This window comes from Mesoplodon mirus (genome assembly GCF_964341445.2).
Source record: "Mesoplodon mirus genome assembly, chromosome: 18".
Taxonomy (NCBI): domain Eukaryota; kingdom Metazoa; phylum Chordata; class Mammalia; order Artiodactyla; family Ziphiidae; genus Mesoplodon; species Mesoplodon mirus.
In genome coordinates, this window is record NC_138994.1 from 56,331,539 (window position 1) to 56,352,100 (window position 20,562).

The following is a 20,562-nucleotide window of genomic DNA, read 5'->3' on the forward strand; positions in this document are numbered from 1 at the left end:
TCTCTAGTGACTTATTCTGCCTGGCCTGAACCACCCTTCCCTATCTGATTTCCCTTCCCCACACCTGCCTCCACCCCCCACCCCCACCCCCCCGCAATGCAGATTCCTCGTCCTTCTGATCTCACTTAAAGTCAACTTCCTCATAAAATGCCTTCTCTGTGGCATGAACACACACCACTGCCACTTCCCCTGGGAGGGAACCCTGCTCATTCCTTCCTAGCACTTATTACTACCTGTAATTATTCTTTTGTTGTTTACCAGTTTTGTATGTCTCCCCAGTATGCCTCCCTCAGCTCTATGGGAGAAGAAACCATGTCTGTCTGGGTTGCCCCTGAATACCCAGAAAGGAATGAGGATGTTGTGGCTGCCATCATACTTTCAACGACAACTTAAGGACACCAAAAAAAATGCTGAGGACGCTACATCATTATATGAGAAAACTGTTTACAAAAGTATATCTTGTTTAAGCAGGAAGATTCCAAATTTTTAAATATATACATTTATATATGTACAAAATATTATAAGGAAATATATCAAGGTATTAATAAGGATGGTATGATTATACTTTTTTTTTTTGGTATGGGGAATCTGGTGACAGAAAAATAATACACGGTATGCTAAAAGTGGACAACCACAACATAACCACAGAGTGAAGGAAAAGGTGTTGTAAGGATGAAGAGTAAAATGTGACTATCGGGACTTCCCTGTCGGTCCCGGGGTTAAGACTCTGTTTCCACTGCAGGGGGCACAAGTTTGATCCCTGGTCGGGGAACTAAGATCCCGCATGCGATGCAGCGCAGCCAAAAAAAAAAAAAAAAAAAAAGGGTGACTATCAAATAATTAAATTGATTTAGTAATCACAACAGAACTAAGAACACTGATTATCCGGATAAGTCATGATACATTTGTTACAATACCAATCAGTTCACATCCCATATAGCTTCAACAGAACACAGCTGTGGATGAAAAACCAGTAGCCTAGGATTGTGGTCCCTAACCTGGCTGCACCTGAGAATCACTGGGCATTCATGAGGCTTAATAAATCAGAGTCTCTGGGAAGTAGAGTCCTGGGAATCTGGATATTTTAAGAGCTGGGTGATTCTGATACAAAGCCAAATTGGAGAACCAGCAGCTGAGGATAAGTGAAGTTAAAGAACAGGTTTCTTTTCAGTAACGGTTTCAGATAAACCAGGAACCTAGGAGGCAGAGATGCAAATGGTAACAGATTCTGCCAACAGCTGCCACCTCCCACGAATCAACAAGCAATCATAAAGTGCATGCAGTGTGGAAAAACCCATGCAGCATGCGCTGGTTTGTTCAACCACACAAATAATTCAAATACCAAGGGCAGGAGTAAGCTTTGGACTAGCACTTTGCCTACGACTCAGAACTCAGCCTTGGCTTCACACACCAAAGCAATCAAAAAATACTCCTGAGCAGAGACATCTCAAAATTCAAGCCCCAGAATTGAAACACCCAGGGCAACCCCTCAGTCTTCATTAGAACTCATTAACTCCTCTCTATTCCCTTCCATGAGATAGTCCCAGAGCAGATCACATTTGTAGATTAAGAGGGGGCAGAGAATCCACAGGGAGGCACACTAAGAGAAACTCTAGAAATGTAACCATATACTCTAAAATGTTACATTGTTCGCATCAATTTGGTGTGGAACAAAACATCACACATATCTCAGTAAACCCCAGAGGTGTGAAAACAACTGTTCATAACTATGACTATCATGATCTAGGTCCTTTAGGAAAAGAGTTCAATTATATTCCTTACATTCTGTTTAAGGAAGCAAGAGTGAGAGAGCATTAGCATTTGAGTGTCCTTGATGTCTACAACTATAAACAACCCATCTATGATCTCATTTTATGAAATAACCTCGTAATGTAGGGATCAGTCCCATTTTAAAACCAGGCAGTAGAGGCTCAGAGAACTGAAGTACATTGCTTACGTCATATAGTACATCCAGTAGAGCCATGCTTAAGTTCGGATAACTGAAATATTTCCTTTGCTCATTATATCATACCGCACTGCCACTTCTTAAATCATTTTGGTTAGAAATATTTCTAATTGTGTGTGTGTGTGTGTCTGTGTGGTTGTAAGACTAAAAGCCATCTGGGAAACAAGCACCTAGAACAGTGGTTTTCAAACTGGTTTTTCAATGTGATAGCATTTCCTCTCAAACAAAAAATTCCTTGGTCCTAGGTATAGAGAACAAACTAGTGGTTAGGGAAAAGGGGAAGGGCATGAGAGTGGTAGGGATTAAGAGAAACTAACTACTCTGTATAAAGTAAATAAGCAACAAGGATATATTGTACAGCACAGGGAAATAGAGCCATTATTTTGTAATAACTTTAAATGGAGTATAATCTATAAAAATATTGAATCACTATGTGGTATACCTGAAACTAGTATAATATTGTAAATCAACTATACTTCATTGGAAAAATAAATTAAAAATAAAAATAAATTAGCTCATCAAGAAAAAAATTCCTTGGAACCCCAATATGTAGACGCAGAGCTGCTCTGTTGAAAGGAGAGGGGCTGAAGCCTTACTCCACTCCTACCTGGCATCCAGGATGGCTTCTCATGGCCCAGGACACCACAGGATGCAGACTGAAAGAGCATCAACCATGTGATCTGAGTCACCGGATTTGCTGTATGAAAGAGTGTCCCTTTAGAGACAGTCAACAAATGATACCAAGTTATATAAAGGCCTCCCGATGCTGGTAAAAATGTAATCAACTTGCTAAGGTAAGCAACAACATGAGATTACAGAACCACACAAGTAGGCTTCCCCCTTGTTGTATGGATGACAAGCTCCACCTGTCTGAGTTCTACAAGTCTTTGAAAAAAGATGTCTATCATTTCACAAGGATCCCAAATATATTTTAGTGCTTTTTTCCTCCCCCAAGAGTAATGGTAGTTTTATTTTCCTATCTTCCCAAAGACTAGAGTTACAACAAAAAAATCAGATTATTTAAATATACAAAGTACAATACATAAAATCCGGAAAATACATAGTTCAGGCAGGAATCAAAGATGTGGAAATATTATGCATTCATTTACTCATTCACTGATAGAAGCGAAAACATTTTGTTCTTAATGCCTGGAAAGAAGCCTTCAGAGACAAAGAAGATAAAGTTGCCCTCGGGACTTAGAGACTACAGGTAGGACACAAATATGAATTGACAGCACGGGCTGAATGCAAAAAAAAAAAAAAAAAAAAGAACTCATAGTGGTACTTCCTGACATCTGAACTACTCTAGAGATGTTCTTTTGAGGATTTTTTAAAAAAGGTTTTCTTCTTAATTACAAGTAACATAGGCTAGGATGGCAGAATCAGGCTAACTCAGCCTCATGATCAAAGGCTGTTCTTCTAATAAATTTTAAATGACCGAGATGTCCATGAAAGCCCAAACTGAAACATAACTGATTTTAGGGTGATCCAAAATAAGTGTAAGGTTTTTTGTTTTTTTTTAAATGGAGTTTGACTTTTTTATTTTAATTGACTATAAAATTTTTCTCGACTTTATACTGAACACAAAGCAGCGGTTTGAGACAAAGCCCTTCGGGATCGCCCTGATCCGGCTACGGATGATCCTCTATTGTACAAGTTACTCAAAGCAGACTTTGTGATCAGAGGGGAAAAAATTGTTTGAATTGCTCTTGGTGTTTGCTTCATTGTTTTAGATGAAGCCATTTTTTGACTAATTCATTGGCTTCTAGCGCTTATGGGACCCTGGTGTATGTAAGCGGTAATTTTTTCCCCCAAGTCTTAGTAATATGACTGTGGGTCATAAATGGAGAGGAGGAATGAAAGCAAAGTTGGGTTTGTCTCTTGATGCACCTCCCCATCTATTCCAGAAGTTTTTGTTTTTGTTTTGTTTTGTTTTAATAGAACCTTGAATTGGCCTGTGTATTTTTTGGAAAAAAGCTATGTTCAGCACTAAACAATCTTTTTATTAAAGCAAAATAGCTTTACTAGAATTAATGCTTTAATCTCACTAAAGCAAAATCCATTTCCATACTGTGTGCACCAAGGGGCAGAAACGTGGGGAGAATGAAGACCGTCTCACTGAGACATAAAGTAACTACTCCCCCAGGAGCAGCTGTGTCTGGAATGCAAATTGGGGTATCCTCAGGGGTGAGGCTGAGAAAAGGAGGAGACGGGAAGGTGGGCGAAGTATCAAAAAGGAACCAGTTGGGCTTCCCTGATGGCGCAGTGGTTGAGAGTCCGCCTGTCGATGCAGGGGACACGGGTTCGTGCCCCAGTCCGGGAAGATCCCACATGCCGCGGAGCGGCTGGGCCCGTGAGCCATGGCCGCTGAGGCTGCGTGTCCGGAGCCTGTGCTCCGCAACGGGAGAGGCCACAACAGTGAGAGGCCCGCGTACCGCAAAAAAAAAAAAAAAAAAAAAAAAGGAAACAGCTGAGGCTCTCAAATCCCTTCTCCATCAATTAAAGTCACTTATCAGAAACCCTTACTTTAAAATGGCCTACTTTCCAACAGTGGACCATTCTATTTCACCAAGAAATGTTGAAGACCATGATTAGAGTCACAGGCTGGCTCACATATGTCTCTGACCCACAATGGAATGACCATAGTATTCACCACGCAGTCTGGGTGCTGAGTCTTAAAAGTTCTGAAATTAGGCATAAAATAAAGGAAGAAAAAAAATTTTTTTCCATTTCCTCTTCTAGGCCCAAAGATAAGCCACAGACAAATTTTTTAATTGAGCCAAGTTTTTCTCTGGCACCCCTCCCTCTCTGTCCTCAGAGCCTGCCTCCCCAAGAATAAACTGGGCTCATACTATCTTTGGCCCATCCTTCCCGCCAGAGTTCAGTTCTCCATCCCAGGTCTGCATTGACAGGTTGCAAAATTATTACTCAGAAATGAAATTCTCAGCCCCTCCTTCTAACTGACCTCATCAAGGCATGAGACAGAAAGGACCCAGCAAATTTACCCTCATGTGCCTGGGCTGCATTAGAAGTATTTGACTTTGGAAGAGGATTCTTATCAGCCTGACTCAGTCTCTAGTTGGGAGAATTTGGGGGTAGCATAAGACAGGAATGAAAAAAGTGCCGACAATGCAGGGGTGGTGGTGGTAGTGGTGGATATTTTCGAGCAGTGGAAGCTGGCGGGCAGCATGGCCAGCCCACTGGCGCTGAAAGTGGATGGCAAGAAAGCAAAGGGCTAGGACATCACGGCCCAGGGGAAAGGGGTGCCTCCCCATGAGAAACTCTCTCTCCTTCCAACAAGGGTCTGCTCACATTCTACCTCTTCCACAGAGCACTGTCTACCTACTCCCAATCCCATTTTCTCTTTTTCTGAATTCCCTGAGAACTCTAGTACCTAACATATATACAACTCTTAATTACATTATCATCAGTTCTGTTTTTAAAAAAACTGCTTCACTGGTTCCTTCTCTCTAGGAAGCCCTGGAAATAATTGATTGACTGCAATATTCATTTTGGTTCAATCATATTCTACGTGAGCTTGATCTATGTATTAAGGTATATTTTACTCCCAATTAAGCTATCCCACAAAGAATGACTTGTTAGAAAGTAACCCCCACCAAAGTGCCCAGCACAGTGATGAGCACACAGCAAGAATTCAAGTAGTTGCTAGCTTTAAAGCCAGGAGATTATATTAAAAATACATAAGGTCTAGAGTTAAATAAGGAAATAAGTCAGAGGATTTTTTTTAAGACTATATTTAAAGTTAATCACCCATCTATAGTGCCTGGAGACTTCAGGCACCAATGCCACCAACCTTCATGAAAGCAGAGAACAGTAAACATGAAGAATAAAATATTTTGGAACACTTATGAATAATATGAACAGCTGATCTCCTTTGCCAAAGAGTTTAAAACAATTTTCAGGAACTAAATAGTGGTAGCCCTGGAGGGAACAGGGTTATGAGTGTGACAGTCACGGAGACAGCTGGCACCGACAAGGGCACTTGACCCACAGGGCTGCACTGAGAGGGGATGGAGAGGAGAGACAGAGGACCATCTGCTGAGCATCTACTATACCCTGCTATGGGTACCACACTAGGTGTTTTACAGGTGGTAGAATTTAATCTTTGCAGTAACACTTCATCTTTACAGATGAAGAACCCAAGACTCAGGGAGGCTAAGCAACTTGTGTAAGCCCACGTGGGTGGTAGTAGTGGACAGAGACAGGATTAAGGTCCAGATCTATTTATCTCCAGTGTTTTTGCTTTCTCCACTAGGTAACCCCAACCCCTTCTAGAACACTTTTCATTCTTGCCCCCCAAATAAAGCCAAAACGAATGATTCTGTCTTTGTGCGGAAGGAAGAGGTGAGATTAGCAAGCCCTTCAGGGTCAGGGCAGGGAGGTGAGGCCATTTGGGAAGGATTCAGAAACAGAGTTAACATCAGTTAGGAGGGAATTATGTACCAAGCACCATCCAGGCACGTTTTACACTTCATGTGATTTCATCCCAATAACCCTAAGAGGCAATCATTTTACATATATAAGGAAACTGAGGCTTAGGTAAGTTAACTTACCCTAAGGTATAATGCTAAAAAGAGTGAAAGTGAGGCTGGGATTTGAACTTGGCCAGTCAGGACTCGAAGCCTGTGCTCTTTTCACTGCTTTCTGATGCAAGCATGTGCTCCCCTTTCTTCTTCCCATAAATGACAAAAACTAAAGTTTGGGAAACACCGTCTACTAAGAGATCTGCCCAGTTATCACATAGCAGGTAAACTGAAGGGAGCCTCCATCCCAGAGGAAATAAAACTGGTATCTCAACCAAGGAACTGAATAGACAAAAAGAGAGAGGCTTGCAATGTATATTTAAAACTGCTGTTAGCCTCTGAACCCATTCCTGAGTCTAGTTGACTTTCTGATAGGCCATGTCAGTGAGGCTCATCACCAGTGGGGCTGGAGCCACTGTGGACAGCAGAACCCACTAGATAGGCTTGGCAATGACGCATGACCCAATCCAGTCCCAACAGCAACACAGCAAGGGATGCCAGAGAGTTATCATAAAATGAGGCTGGTCCTTGAGGTCCAGTCCTTTTTGCTGAGGTGGCTCAGACTTAGGTGAAAATGTCAGCAAACAGCTCTCCACATTAGGATAATTCACAACACGGACAGCCTGCACGAGTCATTGAACAAACACACTTCTATCTCTACCAGATTCACCACTTTCGTCTCCAAGTTGAGCGAAAAGTCAAAGCTCCTCTCTTTAAGGAAGAAGAAGAACCCTTCAGAACCTGTGATGAAACACACCAGTAGCAGCTTCTGAGCGCTTGATTCCACCCACATCTGGCTCTGTTTGGGAGCTAGATTCAGCAGAAGTCTCCAGGGTCAACAAATGACCCCGAATAAAAATAGTCTTGGAGATCCGTCACGGAGTAGGAAAGGAAACAAGACGGCTGGGTGATTCACTCCAAATGGCAGCTCCGAAACCCAAATTCTCATTTTTTTGTCCCAATATGAAGCCAATGTGCAAAACAGGCCCAGAGCAAACTGTCCTTTTCCGAAGGCCTCTAAAAGTGGTTGCCAAAGAATTTCACATGCAAGCCAAAAAGATTTAGTGTGCCATTCACCTCTCCTATGAATCTAACTACAGCTCCTTTTGAAGGAGAGCTCTGAACCAATCACAGATTGACACGTGCTTGAGGACCACCAGGGCACCTAAGGTTTTGCCCCAGGGAAGCAAGAGGGACCCTCTGTCCTATCTAATTTTCCAAATGATCAAAGAGCTGCAGAAAGACTACAGAGGTTGTGTGGCGAATGAGAGGGCGAGAGCGAGCGAGCGCCTGTTCACTGCTTTTCTACTAATTCTGCAGCTCATTGCTCCTGCCCGCCCCCCACACACACTGAAGTTGTATTAAATTAAGTACAGTATTTTGAGATGATTGTATGTTTTTTTTAAGTTAAGAATTCCATGGGCTGAAGAATAATCAGCCAACATTTGACGGCTTAGTTCACTCATTTTATTTTTTTATTTTAATTTTTTTAGTTTTTGGCCATGCCGCGTGCCTTGTGGGATCTTAGTTCCCTGACCAGGGATCGAACCCAGGCCCGCGGCAGTGAAATCGCGGAGTCCTAACCACTGGACCACCAGGGGAGTCCCAGTTCACTCATTTTAAAATGTCTTGAACACATAGCTGCCCAGTTCTGGAGCATGATAGAAAATGCAGAAGGGCTGGAGGTGGGTTTGCTGCTTCACAGCCACTCACTTGTGCTTGCCCTTAAAGCCGTGTATCTAATTTGACATTCATAATTTATACTCTTTTCCTTAGAGGTGGTTCCCCCCTCCCCAACGGTAATGAATTTCAAAGGACCACACAACCTGGATCCACCTCTGGACAGGCTCTCTGGCTTTGGGGAACCTCACAATTTGGTGGGAATGCAGACATGCAGAGAAAACAACATAGCACGATAAATCGTCTCTGACGGTTATGATCAAGTATCCACGTATCTTGGGAGCACAGGTGAGGGTATGGTTAACCCTTGCCTTGGAGGTTTGGGAAAGGCTTTTCAGAAGTGGTCTCGCAGGACAAGGAAGAGTCTGGCAGGCAGGGAATGAGGGTAGAGAGTGGGGGGAGGACGTTCCAGGGCATATTCCAGGGAGTGAGAACAGCCGAGGCCAGTGGTTCTCAACTGGCGACAATTTTTCCCCCTCCCCCAGGGGACATCGGGCAATATCTGGAAACATTTCTGGTTGTCATATGGGAGGGGAGTGGAGCTCCTGGCATCTCGTGGGTAGAGGCCAGGGATGCTGCTAAACATCTGACAACACACAGGGCAGCCCCCCCCCCACCAGCAAAGCATGACCCAGCCCCACTGTCAATAGCACCAAGATCGAGGAAAGCCTGGTCTAAGCAAAGGTACAAAAGGAACATTGTGTTAGGTTAAAGGTGAGAAGTTGCCTGGAGCTTCGGTAAACACAGTGCTTCAAATCACTGCTTTTATGGAAGAGAAAAACCGGTAAGAAGAGAGGACAGGGAGGGAGACGCAAGAGGAAAGAGATATGGGAACATATGTATATGTATCTGATTCACTTTGTTATAAAGCACAAACACACCATTGTAAAGCAATTATACTCCAATAAAGATGTAAAAAAAAAAAGAGGACAAATTAAATTTCCAAAGAGCCAAGACACCAGGCTGAGCAGATGCCTTATCCTCAAAACAGGAACCACCACCAACAAAATTAGAAACTGGAAGGCTGAAGTGGGTTGCCTCGACCTGTGACATGAAAAGCACATGTCTCAGGCCACTGTCCTCAGGAACAGCAGCCCGCATTCCTCCTTCCTCGAGGATGGCTAAGTGGCAAGTAAGAGCACAGTGAGGACCAGATGTTCCGCGCGGCTGCACCAGGCGGGTCTCTCACTGCGAGACAGGGTGCAGGGCTGATGTGAATTTTGTTAGAGCTCAAGTCCAGGAATGGCCCAAGCCACGAGAAAAGGAACCAAAGGCTCTAAAAAGGAAGCGGCTAGGAAGAAAGCAGACCATGGTGGGGATGCCGAGGTCGGGCCTTCAGGTGGCCATGCGGGGGTTTGGCGGGAACCAGGCCTAACCATGAAGGCTGGAGGTGCTTGTGCAGGCATCTGACTCCTGGATCGGACCCTTGGAGGTGGAGTGCGGAGCTTACCACCATCAGCAAAACCACCAACACCTCTCTGCCTCCACCGAAAGGAAAAGCAAATAAATAGAACAAATCTCCCTTAGCAAGAGACTCCTAGGAGGGAGAGAAGGCGGCCCTCAAGATACTAGCAGTTTTTGGTATAAGGGTAAAATACAAACAAACTCCTTCTCAGATATGCTAACTCACACTAATCCACGTCATTGAGCCTTGCCTCATCCAGACCCTCAGGCACAGACACATGCCTACATCAATTTTTAAAAATAATAACAGTATGGGGAAAGTGACATTGATTGTAGCAGATGTCTAAGAGAGGAAAAGAAAGCCAGACTAATAGCAAAATAAGAAGATCATTCTAAATGGACAATGACACAAAAGCTTAAACAAAAAAGTAACCGAAACATTCCTTTTTTTCTCTCTCTATAAAAAATGTTGTCACGGTGGGTGCTACTGTAGGGAAAATTAGAATTCAGTTTGGATGACACAGACCCCCGAAACTGTAGCTGTAAGTGCCTAAATGCATGTCACAGACCATAAATGAAGGAAAGGGGCCTTGCAGAAGAGCCAGGTAGACAGCAGGGGACAGGACATTCCAGACGGAAGTGAGAGGAGAAGCCGCAGCTTGGGGAAGGGAGGAAGGATGGAGCACGTGCGCACATACCCACTGGGAGATGAAATGCACTCCAATTTCGCCTCTAGACAACCATAAATACACACCCCGTATGGACCAACCACCCATATTCCGGGAGATGAAAACATTACATTACATAATAGCACCTGGATCTACAGTGGGTTTGTGGTCACCCTCTGCAGAGGGACACAGATAACCGAGGGGCCACACGAGCCTTACAGTGAGGCTCACACGGCTAAAACACTGGAACAGTCTGGAGGAACAACAGGCTGATAGGAAATCCCAACTATCAGAGCGCGGCCTGCTTTCCAGCTGGGTCATCAGGATTTACAGCTGGGGAGGAGGCAAGGGCACTGCTACCCTTTACGGCTCCCCGGAACCAACCCCCCCCAACTTATAAATAAACCATGAACAATCACTGAACCCGTGCGCTGAGACCTGCAGCCAATTCGCAGAGTGGTCGAGTACACACACAGGTGAGACACATATAACATCCGAACCTTGATGGATCTGGTGATTGGGAATAAAGGTAGACCTAGAAACCTGGGCATTAGCCAAGGGTCATAGTGATGAGAGCTGGCGATTCCTTCCACAACTCCCCAACACCCACTCCTTCCCCTCCGGACAACTTAGGGTATTCACGAACACCCAGAGTCAGCTTTTAAGCTCCACTCCTCTGCTTGGCCACTTTACCCACCTGGAACGTTCTCCACCTACAAAGATCCTACCCATCCTCTGCAACTCCTCTCAACCCCTCCTCTCCTGTAGATGGTGTTTCTGAGCCAGGCTAAGGAAGGCATCTCTCCCCCTCTGCTAAACTTCCAGAACAATTAGGTTGTACAATTACCTGGCAAAGAATCATCTAAGTTCTACAAAGCTTAACTTTTCTATTGTTTTCTTGACCTATTATTTAAATGAATGAAAATTTTCACCTTGCTCCCTGTCTTCATAAACATGCCATGTCTTTGAGAGGTAAGGACACACCTGATGGTTCTTTGGACCCTCCCCCCTTACCTCCTAAAGTACCCTGCATAATGCAGAATTAAATTGCAAAATTCTCTCCTGTGCAAAGTTCTCTTCTGAGCTAAGTTAGGCTCACATTAATAATCTTTCTTAAGAGTCAAGCCTCACAAGACTTTGCAACCAATGATATGTGAAAGCAAAAAAAGAATGTAAGGGCAGGAAAATCTTGGAGATCATTATTTTACAAATTAGGAAACTCAGACACACGGACTGGCTCAAAATCGTTTGTGGCAGGTGGGTGTAGAACTCTGGTCCGTGCTCCGCTCCTTACACCGGGACATAATGAAGCCTGGCTAAGAGCAGATGCAGACTATGGGGACTGCAATTTTGAAGATTAAAAAAGTTTTTAAAATTCTTAAAGTTAACAGGGGAATTCATCCTGAGAAGTGGGATTAGTTAAGCACCCAAACCGAGATTAAGATGTTCACTTTTAAGTTTATGGAGCGATATTTAAAACCTACAAGAAATGGAGTCAGAACTTCCAGGAAACACCTCCCCCCCCAACTCAGTTATTTTGAAATTCCACTTACTGTAATGTTTTCTTTAAAAAAAAAAAAAGTCAAACTACTTTAAAGCTCTGCTTACATATTACTCTATCAGGAGTGAAATAATCCCATGTAGAAGCCTTTCTAAAACAAACTCGTCCTGGAAGCCCATCCCGGGGCGTTGAGTTGTGAGTACATTCTCAAGGATGTCAGTAACACAAGGGTTCCATCCACAACTCCTTGAAAAAACTGAAACCATGAATGCCTTGTCAAATTCAGACAGTTTATCTTGGCACTGGCGAGCAGAGCAGTCTCTTCGATGTCTGGAAACGTGTCTAATTACGTTCAGAGAGTAACTAAAAAATAGCCAGTGTCCCGGAACAGACAGCTCAGGGATCACTCCATAGCGTCCTGAATGACGTGATGGAACCACGCCAGGAAAAAATAACAAAAAGACGAAAGCGAAAAAAGAAAAGAACCAAGTGTGAAACCGCGATGAGACCCTAGCCTCTCTCCAAAACAACCCTCCAGTCTTCCCAGAGCCTTGCGGCCGCCACGACTCTCCCGAAAGTTTTTATTTCCCTTTACTCTTGTTTCCATTAGGTCACCCGGCCCGCCCACAGCACTCACCTGGGGCAGCGCACTAGCTGCCTGCCCCCAAGCGCTGCCTCCCCCCGACAGCACCCAAGGACACCCCCTCTCTAGAAGGCGCAGTCCTGGAGCTCGGCACGCCCCTTCCACTCCAATGCGGCCGCACCCCAGGGCGTCCTCTCTCGAGAAAGCTCAACCATTGACCTCAGAGGACCCCGGACACCCCAATACGGCCGCACTCCATCCCTCGCGCTCGGTGCACCCCCTACACCCCCAATCCGGCCGCACCGCAAGGGCGCCCCCTCTCGGGAAAGCGCAGGCTCGCGTAATTGCGCACGGCCGCTCCACCCTCACCTGAGCCGGAGGTTGGCCATGAACTCGGGCATGGAGACGGTGTCCATCAGCACGAAGTCCGCCTTCCCGAACTCCAGGCTCTCCTGCTCCGCCATGGCGCCGGCGCACGGGCTCAGGTGGGCGCGGACGGGTTCAGGTGGGCGCGCTCAGGCGGCGGGGGCGCGCGGCGAGCTCGGGCGGGGCCGGGGCGGGGCGCGGGGAAGGGGGCGACGCGGCGGCTCGGCGGGACGGAGGCCGCCCCGCTGCTCCTCGGCGCGCTCTCGTCCGGCGCGGCTCACCCGGCAGTTTCCGCTTTTCCCGCGGCGGCTGTCCGGCGCTGTGGGGGAAGAGACAACGAGACGGAGACGGCGGCGGTTGGTCCCGCCTCTGGCCTTGTCTGGCCCCGGCCCTGCGGCTGCCCGCCCCACCCGCCCCGGCCCGGCCTGGTCTCTCCGCCCCGCCCCGCCCCCCCGGCCGAGGAGCCGCCCCCGCGGCGAAGGCCACCACCTCCTCACCTGGGCGGCGCGCACGCGCGGGGCGGCCGGCGGGCGCGCGCTCCGGGCCGGGCGGAGGCGGCGGGGTGGCAGCGCCCTCTCGGGACAGGCGCTGGGAGCTCAGGGGGGCGGTGCCGAGGCGTGCGAACGTAGGAGGTGGGTGGAATCAAGTTTCCAGGATTGCCGCCTCCGCCTGGGCTTGGTATATGCCAACAAAGTTACAAAAGTATCTTGTGGAGCTTCTCGCGTGGATAATTCATTACGATTCTGTCACCCTGCTGCGAAGCCCTCTCCTGCTCTTCTGCTCACATCCTCTCCATCCTTAGAATGGTGGTTCACGCTCAGACTGAGAGAGAGTAATAATAATTAACACGTTGGGGGTACCCAAAGTGCCCAGAGCTTTTATAAGGGCCTTAGAGAACTTAAGTAACTTACGCACGGCTACCTAAGTAGTGGGGAAGCTGCAATTTCATCCAGGTCATGTGACTTATGAGCCCCAGCGTTTAGTCACATGGCACACTGCTTTCCTTCTCCAGTGTTCCGTGATCCATTTTTCTCTTCCACTCACCTGAGCATGTCACAAACATTACCTTATATTGTTATTAAGTTTTTCATCTATCTATGTATCATCTCCCTGGGATAACTGTAGGCTTCTTGAGCATGGGACCATGTCCTGAACTTCTCCATATCCCCCTTGACACACACCAAGGAGCTTGGTGTAGTGCCTTGCACATGTACATATGAAATGCACAATGGTTCAATGGTATAGAATGGGTTTTAAGTGGTCTCCAATTTATAGATACATTGGTTGATCTTAGAAAATTCTTTTGGAACCTAGACTGCATTTTCTCAGTGAAAATCTATTATAAATGGCTTTCTAAGGCAGCTGCACCTCTTCAGTCCTGTGTTTCTATTAGGACCATCTTCTATTTCAAAACCTACCAGGAAATCTAGAAGCCCCCAAAGACCTGGCTGGACTCCTACACTATGGCTGACTGTGAGATGCGTTAAGCCAGACCTAAGGACCTTGCTCACATTTGCTTCAGCTTCCAACAACCCACCCTGGCCAAGAGAGGGGGTAAGACAGCTTGATCACCTCCTGCATGAGCACGTCTGCCATGAGAAACCCACCCCGATCTCTGTCACAGGCAGAGATGAGTTGCAGTCTGACTACCATTAGCAGCTCTCGTTCTTCAGAAGACACCTCTCTGAATCTCAGTGTCCTCGTTTGTGGAATAAGAACTCTGGTTTAGATACTTTCCAAGGTAGGACCATCCTTTGCTTGGGTCATTTGTGTGGGTGGGTCAGTGGCTAAGTGGGTGATTGTGTAGAGTGTGGTACATTCCTAAAATGTTCGCACTGGTATGTTTTAGTATACATTAAAACTGAGTTTCAAAAAGAAAAGGAAGAAATCTCAAATTCTGTGCAATTTAGAGCAACCAGACACCACACTCATTGGAAACGATTATTGGAAGATGGAGGTAGGTATACCCCCTGGGTTGTTAGGGCAGAAGCAGTTGTACAGTGGGTAGGATCTATGGTGGGATGCAGCTGTGGTTTTCACATGGCCAAAGCAAGGGGACTCCTGTGTTAATCACTGTCTTGTACAGGAGCCCAATGTGTAAAACATATACACAACATATGCAAAGGGTAGTTTATCAATTTAAAGTGCAAATTAGTATAAAATCAGGCATTGAGACCAATGAGGCTCTTTTGCTGAACCCAGATCTGTCCAGTGGGGCTGTAGGAAAATATTAACTATTGGTGTATAAAGAATATATGGGAGCCTTTTTTTGTTCCAGTCTTCTTTCAACTTTTCTGTAAGTTTGCAATTATTTTGAAATATAAAGTTAAAAATCCAATAATCTAAAACTGTTCTAAAATTTTAAAAGGTTTATTTTTAAGAAATCACATTGTAATAATTTTTTCCTATTTTGGAAGAAAATCTGAAAAAGAATACACACACACACACACACACACACACACCTTTCTGAATCACTTTGCTGTACACCTGAAACTAATACAACATTACAAATCTACTGTACTTAAAAGGAAAAAAAAAAAAGAGAGAGAGAGAAAGCAATCATGTAACACTTAGAGATGAAAGTCACATCGGAAGTTTGCAGACATTCCAGAACTGGAAAACCAGCACACACTTTGAAAGCTCTGGTACAGACTATCTATTCGCTCTGGTTGCCATACATATGCTAGGAGATTATAAACACTAAAACCAAAAATAATTCTAAAACCAAAAATAATTTTAACAATTTCTATTTTAAATATGTTTTTATAATTTAGATGAAATAATTTCATGTTTACCTTAGTTGTCAAATATGCCCCAGAGAGAGTACAACCTGTTCCCTCACTGAAATTCTCTTCCCTCTTGTCCTGCCTCTCACCCCTGTGGCCTAGCTAATTTCTGCTCATCCCTCTGCTCTCAGCCTCAACATCACTTCCTCCAGGAAGGCTTCCATGATCTCCTAAGTCAGGGTTGGCTAAGTCCCTCCTCTGTGCTCCCACAGCACCCTGGAAGTGTCATCCTCGTTACAGGCTGAATGCACTTTAACAAACCTATTGTGCATCTATCGCATTAGAGTGTCAGGGCCATGAGTACTGGAAGCTGTGTCTGTCCTGTTCTTGGATGTAGCTCTGGCCCCTAGTAGCACAGTGCTTAGCGTGTGAAACTCTTAATAGACGCTTGCTTGATGAGGGAATAGGGGATGATCTGTGACTCTGTGGGTTATGTAATGTGAGTTTGTAAATCCACCCTTGTTGGTAGATTTTCTGCATTAAAAGCCGTTCATTGTGCAGCGTTTATCTCATTCTCATCTCCTGCCCCTGCAGGCAGGTCTCAGGGCTGTGTTCACTTCTCTCTTGGGGCCAGGCCTGCATGCTACATGTTCACACTGAACAAAAGCTGTTGTCCGAAAAACCCGTCTGCTGTTGACACCAGCTGCAGAGGATCTGTGCTGGGTTCTCCCTAAAAAATCAACTCTGAATTTTCCACAGCAAATATTTGCTCCCATTCTTCTACTTTCCCAGAATGTTTCTGGGCTGCCCATCCTCCCTCTCTTTACCAGGTGCGTTGTATCCGGGAAGATGGCTCAGCATAAGTCCTACAAGACAGAAGCAGGAAGGCCAGGAAGGACATAGTCGCAAAGCATACTCAAAGGGCATTTTATAGATTTATTGTATAAGCCCCAATTATTCTAGAGCAGAAGTAGAAAGGTGAATTTATGTTGCAAAATAACTTCATAATGCACTCACAACCATATGGAAATGATAGGGAACCCTCTGCCTTAGATATTATCCAAAACATACATCCTCCTCTTTCATGCCTAAGGTTGGATTTGAACTAAGAATGATACATCAAAGACAGCGTATATGCTCTCTGTGGTTTCTGAAGCCTACATTTTTTTAGAGTAAAAACAGACCCAACAGTTGTCTCCCTGGTGTCATTGATGACTTACCCACCTGTGGACCCCTCCCCCCACCCACCCCCAACCCCTTCACCCCTGCCTTTCACTCTTTAGACATCTCACAGCACAAAGGAAAGGGAATTTTCATAGCAGAGGTCACTGTCATAAACTAGCCTGAAAGCCCAGAAAGTGACTTAAGAAGCTCACCTTCTCACCTCTAGCTATTAAAGACAGAGGGACGGTGGACCAATTGCTCAAGACCTGGTTCCGGGTTCTAGGAATTTCTTGCCCGCTGTGCCTGTGGTTCAGCTGTGCTTACCTGTGACGATGCTGAGTTGGGGACAAGGATCTTCCCTTAGCTCTTTGAAATGGCTGATACTATAGGCAGAGCTACTTTTAACATAATCAACGTAAGCACAGAGGAAGTTGGGAGATAGCAGCTGAGGAGGGAGAGGAGACGGAGGAGGAAGAAGAGAAGGAAAGTGACTGCAACTGCCAGGGTCTCAGGGCAGCAAGTGGGTAGTAACAAGACACTGGTTTCCAATTTTTAGGTTTCATTTTCCTTTGATGAAAACACGGGAACTTTCTCTCCCAAGACAAATGTCTTAAGCACACATGCAAAACAGTTTGCACGTGGACTCCCCTGATCCTCCCAGGCCCAGAATAACCTGTCTGTGGATCCCAAGTCAAGAACCCCTGGGCGGAAACTAACACACCATTGTAAAGCAACTATACTCCAATAAAGATGTTAAAAAAAAAGAACCCCTGGGAATTCCCTGGTGGACCAGTGGTTAGGACTGGGCGCTTTCACTGCTGTGGCCCAGATTTGATCCCTGGTCTGGGAATTAAGATCCCTCAAGCCGCGAGGTGCAGCCAAAACGTAAATTAAAAAAAAAAAAAGAACCCCTGAGCTAAGAGGGAGATCACACCACAGGTCCTAATCATGGGGGAATGGAGAAGAACTTCAGCAAGCCATCACTGTCAGTATCCCGTGAGTCACCTGAAAAGGGCTGTCCCAAGAGCACGTCCCCCGGAGTTGGCACTGGAGCCACATTGTTTAAGGCCTCAGGAAAGACAGGGTCAGATGGTAGAGGAAGAGTGCTTATCACACTGAGCTGGAGTTGGCTGTCCAGGCATGTCCCTCGACTGGCTAGGACAGAGGCCACACCCTACTCATCCTTTTATCTCCAGCCCTCAGTCTGTGCCTGATGCCCCTTAGATATTTCTTGAATCGAGTAGATGAATTAATTAGTGAGTTAATTTATTTGTTAATGGGGGTGTGTAGATGTAGGGTTATATTTCAGGGAGCATGTGGCATTTCTCTGTGCCCTATGCCAGAAAATCAATAACTCAAGCTATTCTGGCCATTGGAAGGAGTCCTAGAGCTAGAAAATTTGGGAGTGTGATAGGAACCCATGAGAGGGAAAACACATCCACAATCAATTCATGGATTGAATCCTGCATCTTAAGGCAGGATGTCTCAAATTTTAAGGTGTATAAGAATCACTTGGGATCTTGTTAGAAATGCAGTCTCAGGTCCCACCTGAGTAGATCTTAACTCACTGAATTGCAACCTGCATTTTAACAGGATCCCCTAGTGATGCTGCTGCAGCCAGATTGTAGACCAGACCTCCTTGAGTAGCAGGATTCTAAGGAATCCTAATGGCCATGTGATCAAACATATGTACCCCTTTACAGATGGGGAAAGTGAGCCCCAGGAAGAGCTTCTGACTTTGACTAGGTCAGAGTAGGGCAGTGGTAGAGCTGAGACCAGAACTTACACAACTTCCGATTTGGGTAGTGGATTGTTTCCACTATCCAACATGAATACTCACTTGTAAGACAGTGTATGTGTGTGTGTGTGTGTGTGTGTGTGTGTGTAGTAAAGAAAAGGGAGAGCAGCACCCTAGATCCCCCCTGGGTCACCCCAGGACCTCCCTACCCCATTTCTAAGTGGGAGGCTGATGTCCGCCTTTTCCCCATTCCCCTTGTTCTCTTCTAAAACCTTGGAGTAGAAGCTAGAGAAAATATTGCTGGGGTCAGGAAAAGTCCAATTCCTTTCTTCCCTCCACCTGACAGAATAGCAAGTAGTTAGTACAGATAACATCCGCCATTAATGTTTGATTAGTATCCAGAGAACTGACATTGCAGGAAGAGTGTGACATCATACTCAAGGTGACATCTTCTAATCTGCCTCCCAGACCCCATCTCCTCCTGCCATTCATGAGAAGTTTCTCAACTGGTGAGCTGCAGCTGTATTCATCTCCTAGAGTTAAGATCATGAAATAAGATGATGTTAAAACGCACAGTGTGACCCTCTGACTTTATCCAGTCAACTGGATTCATTCTTCTGACTACCTAGAGGTAGAATACCATGAACAGTACTTCTATCCAAATTCTGACAACCTGAACTCTAAACAAATGATACAGGGGGAAATTTTTTTTTTCTTTTTTTTGCGGTACGCGGGCCTCTCACTGTTGTGGCCTCCCCCGTTGCGGAGCACAGGCTCCGGACGCGCAGGCTCAGCGGCCATGGCTCACGGGCCCAGCCGCTCCGCGGCATGTGGGATCTTCCCGGACCTGGGCACGAACCCGTGTCCCCTGCATCGGCAGGCGGACTCTCAACAACTGCGCCACCAGGGAAGCCCAGGGGGAAATTTTTAATGATTTAAAAGTAGAACGCACAAAACCTAGGAGACCTCAGAGGCCATGTGATCAAGTATCCCACCCAATGCCTGAATCCCCTCTACCATATGCTACTGAATACAATGCCTGGGTCTACCAGGCATTTGACGCATTAGGCCTCCTCCATGCCATGCCGATGTCTCCACACAAAAGCGGGCTCAACACCCTTTCGCTCCGTCTTACTCCTGAATCGCTGCTCAGACTCACTCCGCGCCCTGTACGTCCGCCAGCCCCCAACACTCCCGTCCTCTGCTCCTGTTACTCGTAGTATGTTTGAACTTGGTTTGCCCTTTGCATCTGCTGTTCCACCAAGAGAGGACCAGGTTGAAGTGAACGGTAACCAAGGAGAGGAGCTGGGGTCATAGCGAGTTAAGGAAGAGCCTCCTGTTTTTCTTGAGCTGACCTGCCTTTTAGAGTTTCTCTCCATAGAACCCTAACACCATGTTCTCTGATCTCTTTGAGCTCTGCCTTCTCAACGTTAAGTTCTGTCTGACTGCTATCTATTTAGCCCTTCTGTACAGAATAGCCCTTCAGTTCAGAGTAGCATTTTCCCCATCCTCAAGAGGCGGAGGTAGTACAGTGGTACCCAAACTTTAGATACCTGTACTGGTGGTGTAGGATAGGGGTTGGGGGGTCTTCATTTTAATGAGCAGCCCAAGGGATTCTGCTGCCGGTGGGCAGGGGGCCTAATTTAGAGAAATATTGATGGGAATTTTGATGTCAGACATATTGCAGCTCAATTCCTAGTTCTGCAACTTGCTACCTGTGTGACCTTGAACATCTTCGGTCATCTTGATAAGCCTCGGTTCCCTCATCTTTCTTAAAGAGATGATAAAACCCACCTCTGAGTGTTAAAACCGTGAAATGAGATGACGTCTGTAAGGTGCTTCGTATAAGTCAAGGCAGGTAGCGAGCACTCAGTGAATATGAGCTACCGTGCCTATTAGCGTAACTCCTTCTTTTATCTTCAGGATTGGGGAATTATTAGCAGGTAATCATTGATTTCATGGCCTTTTTAGCAGACTGAGATTTCTAATAGATGTTGGTGCATCTTCTGACCATGTTTTCCTCTGAGTTTTGTGATTCGTATTGGTAATTTATTATCATTTCCATGTATAACCATGGACCTTACACTTAGCAGGGGATCAAAAATTGCCGAATATTTTGCATCGAGAGAATGCCATCTGGCTAGGCCTTCTGTGCTACATTCCCATGGCAACACCACATCTGTTCTTCTCACCCTTCCCCCAAAGGCTCTCCAGCATCTTGA

General features: G+C 45.7%; 1 protein-coding gene across 4 annotated transcripts in view; it reads right to left on the bottom strand.

Moving 5' to 3' along the window:
• MYO1D (myosin ID) overlaps window positions 1-13,105 on the bottom strand; it is a 348,475-nt gene extending 335,370 nt beyond the window's left edge. For all 4 annotated transcript variants that reach the window (XM_082603144.1, XM_082603145.1, XM_082603146.1 and 1 more), the window contains exon 1: window positions 12,716-13,105. In XM_082603144.1, the coding sequence (XP_082459270.1) occupies window positions 12,716-12,810 (95 nt within the window). In that variant the 5' untranslated portion in view covers window positions 12,811-13,105. The remainder of the gene's footprint in view (window positions 1-12,715) is intronic.
• Window positions 13,106-20,562: the final 7,457 nt, after the last annotated feature.